Consider the following 2,916-nt stretch of genomic DNA (forward strand, 5'->3'; position numbering starts at 1 on the left):
GATGAAACTCATCAAAATGCAAAATCATCCTTCATTATTGAACTCTTCTGAATTAACATCATCTACTGCACGATTCTAACAAATGTGAGGTTTGTGTTTTACACATTGGCATTGACTTCCCTGCCCCCCCCCTCCCCCTCCCCACCACCCCCACATCTTTCAAGCCATAACTACACCGCTGCTGTCATAGGAGAGCAGTAGTACTGAAATTGCAGTATGTTCTTCCCAGCTGGCTGAATGTGTTGGCATGTCTATTGTTTTACTACCTTCAGATAATACAGCTCCTTTTGGCCAGCAGAGACTAGCTCTATGCACCACATGAATAATGCTGTAAACATGAGAAAACAAGATGGACCACCTCTTTATAGTGGTAATAGCTTATTTCAGAGACTGTGTGTGTGTGTATGTGAAGTCTGTAACAGCCTCATCCTTATCATTATATCCATACAAGTTTGAAAGGAAACCCTTAGCAAGGGACAGCTTCCACCTTTGGGCGAAAAATAAAAATCAAAGACTTGAGCTCTGACCTAAAGCTGCTGTTCAACCAACAGTAAATGAACGGATTGTAGCAGGTGCTGCTCATGGCGAACCAGTGAAAGGTGAAGTAGAGTGCGTTATTAGTGTCAATTGCCTTGCTGGAGACCAAAATGACATAACAGTTGAGAGGGAACCAGCAAACAGCAAACACAGCCACCACCAGCATCAGCATCTTCAGCGTCATCTTCTTCTTGCGCCTGTGGGCGGCATACTGGGCAATAGTCACGTCCCCGATGGCGTTGCGAGTCCACAGCTTTTTGGCCACGATGACGTAGGCGATGGATATGATTGCCAGAGGCAGCACGTAGAGCAGGAAGAAGGTGGCCAGATCCAGGTACTGCCACACCACGTCAGACGGCTGAGGGAAACTCGACAGGCACACCATTCGGACCTTCCTGTGACTAGGAGAGAATAGTTTCACTTAATTAATTTACAAAAAAATTGTAAATTGGAGCACATTTGGCAGTAATATGCTGTTTATTTCGGGGCTGTTATTGTTGCACTAGTTGAGATATTAATGTTGCACTGTGCCTGGTAGCTGAGAAGCAGTTCATTTGCATGTTGCTTAGAAAGATTATAGACCGTTTTGTATGTTTGTGTATGTATGTAGCTTTGGATAAAAGTGTGGGCTGAATGAATACAATGGAATGTACTGTAAATGTTTTATATTGATCATACACTTTTACTGTGTAAATCTATATAGATATTTCTATCAAATATTGATTTGTCTTGATACAATTTTTGGAGCAACCTTACCCAAGGTCAAAGCGCAACAGCTTCTGGTAAATGGCATGAGGTAGGGAGAAACAGGAAGCTGTCACCCAAATCACAATGATACAAATTACTCCACGGACTTTTGATATCCGCTGTCGCATTGGATGCATGACAACCTACAATAGAAGATGGCTTTGTTAAAAACACTGATAGATTTCTTAATTTAAATTTTAAAAAATCCATGTGAGATATTAATCTTTGATTACTTGGTGTCGGTCCAGGGCGATGGCTACCAGGGTAAGCACTGAGACGTGGACAGAACAGTACTGGGCAAAGCGACTGACGTGACACATCAGCTTGCCAAACACCCAGGTGCTGTTCACAAACCTAGTCTGTAAAACACCACACACGTGAGCAACAATGTCAATTATTAACATCCATGAAATCCAGTCAAACTGTTTGGGATTATGGCATTATCACCAGAGGATCCATGATTTTTTCCAATTAATTGAACCTTAATTAGAAGGACTGTACATTTCCAGTCTAATTATATTGCACATACTTATCTGACACTTTATTACTTACACAGTAAGATACTTTTACACAGAGGCTAAGTAAATATACTAAGCAACTTAATGTTAGAAAAGTGCATTGTGGTCACTCGGTTAAAGACTACATATCTCTAACATGGTATATAGCCTCTTCTGAATCTAAATCAGCCTGAAAATTGAATGAAAATGCAATAATACACAGTCTAGATTGAAATCAAACCGATGCAAGTGAATTTCAGCAGTTACTAGTGAAGTACTGTTTGGTGATTTCGTCTTTCATAATTGATTAAACATACCCAATGTATCAGACGCAAATAGGCTAAACATGGTTTAAGAGTTATTTTACCTGGTGTTCATAACTTGCATATAACCGTAGGCAACACTTCCTATACACTTATTTCAAATGTATCATCACTGGGTAAGTCGTCTTCGCCTGCTCCAACTTACCAATGTGAAAGGTGTGTTGAGAAGAGTAATCATTAAATCAGCCACGGCCAGGTTCATAATGAACAAGCTGGTGACAGAATGCATCCGCTTGTTCTTTAACACGACGTGACAAACCACAATATTTCCAAAAAGTGAAATTGTGATGATGACTGAATATGCAAATATCAGAATAGCTTTTGTGGTTGAATTCTGTGATTCGGTCTCATAACTAGTACCATTGCCATACATTCCTTCATCCAGGGAAAAATTCCAAAACGAAGAATTTGACGACGAGTAGAAATGATTGAGAAAGTATGCGGTGTTATTCATTGTATCTTCGGCTTTACACATTAAGTTGTGTCTACCTGTTGAGTACGGAGGAGAAACCTAGACTATCCTGTCCATCTAGGATATATCAACCCGGTATCACACTGGATATAGGCAATGACTACAGTTAGCTGCGCATCCTCTTCCCTATCCAAACCCCCACTGATCATTTGAGTCGTAGGCTCTGTTGACTGCCTCCACGATTCCACGCTCACTGTGCATCGTGTGTGATTGATTAAAGGATAAACACAAACAAATATAAGTAATCTATCTTAACCTATAACAACCTTTTGTCATTTCACCATAGGCATGGTTTCGTTTTAGAATTGCATGCCCTGATATACCGATGGAGTACCAATGA

General features: G+C 40.5%; 1 protein-coding gene across 1 annotated transcript; it reads right to left on the minus strand.

Moving 5' to 3' along the window:
• Positions 1-447: 447 nt before the first annotated feature.
• gpr83 (G protein-coupled receptor 83) lies at positions 448-2,492 on the minus strand. Its single transcript, XM_084698618.1, has 4 exons — positions 2,250-2,492; positions 1,518-1,643; positions 1,294-1,427; positions 448-938 (listed from the first exon to the last, which is right to left on the minus strand). The coding sequence occupies exons 1-4, from the start codon at positions 2,475-2,477 to the stop codon at positions 467-469; spliced, it is 960 nt and encodes a 319-aa protein (XP_084554744.1). The 5' UTR covers positions 2,478-2,492; the 3' UTR covers positions 448-466.
• Positions 2,493-2,916: the final 424 nt, after the last annotated feature.

This window comes from Hypomesus nipponensis, chromosome 5, assembly GCF_054491055.1.
Source record: "Hypomesus nipponensis isolate SF chromosome 5, ASM5449105v1, whole genome shotgun sequence".
Taxonomy (NCBI): domain Eukaryota; kingdom Metazoa; phylum Chordata; class Actinopteri; order Osmeriformes; family Osmeridae; genus Hypomesus; species Hypomesus nipponensis.

Bases quoted from the DNA above. Each gene is read 5' to 3' on its own strand.
- gpr83 (XM_084698618.1), bottom strand. From the start codon at position 2,477: ATGTATGGCAATGGTACTAGTTATGAGACCGAATCACAGAATTCAACC. The intron at 1,644-2,249 runs GTAAGTTGGAGC...GGTGTTTTACAG, and splicing joins TCAACACACCTTTCACATTG to ACTAGGTTTGTGAACAGCAC. The intron at 1,428-1,517 runs GTAATCAAAGAT...CTTCTATTGTAG, and splicing joins TCGCCCTGGACCGACACCAA to GTTGTCATGCATCCAATGCG.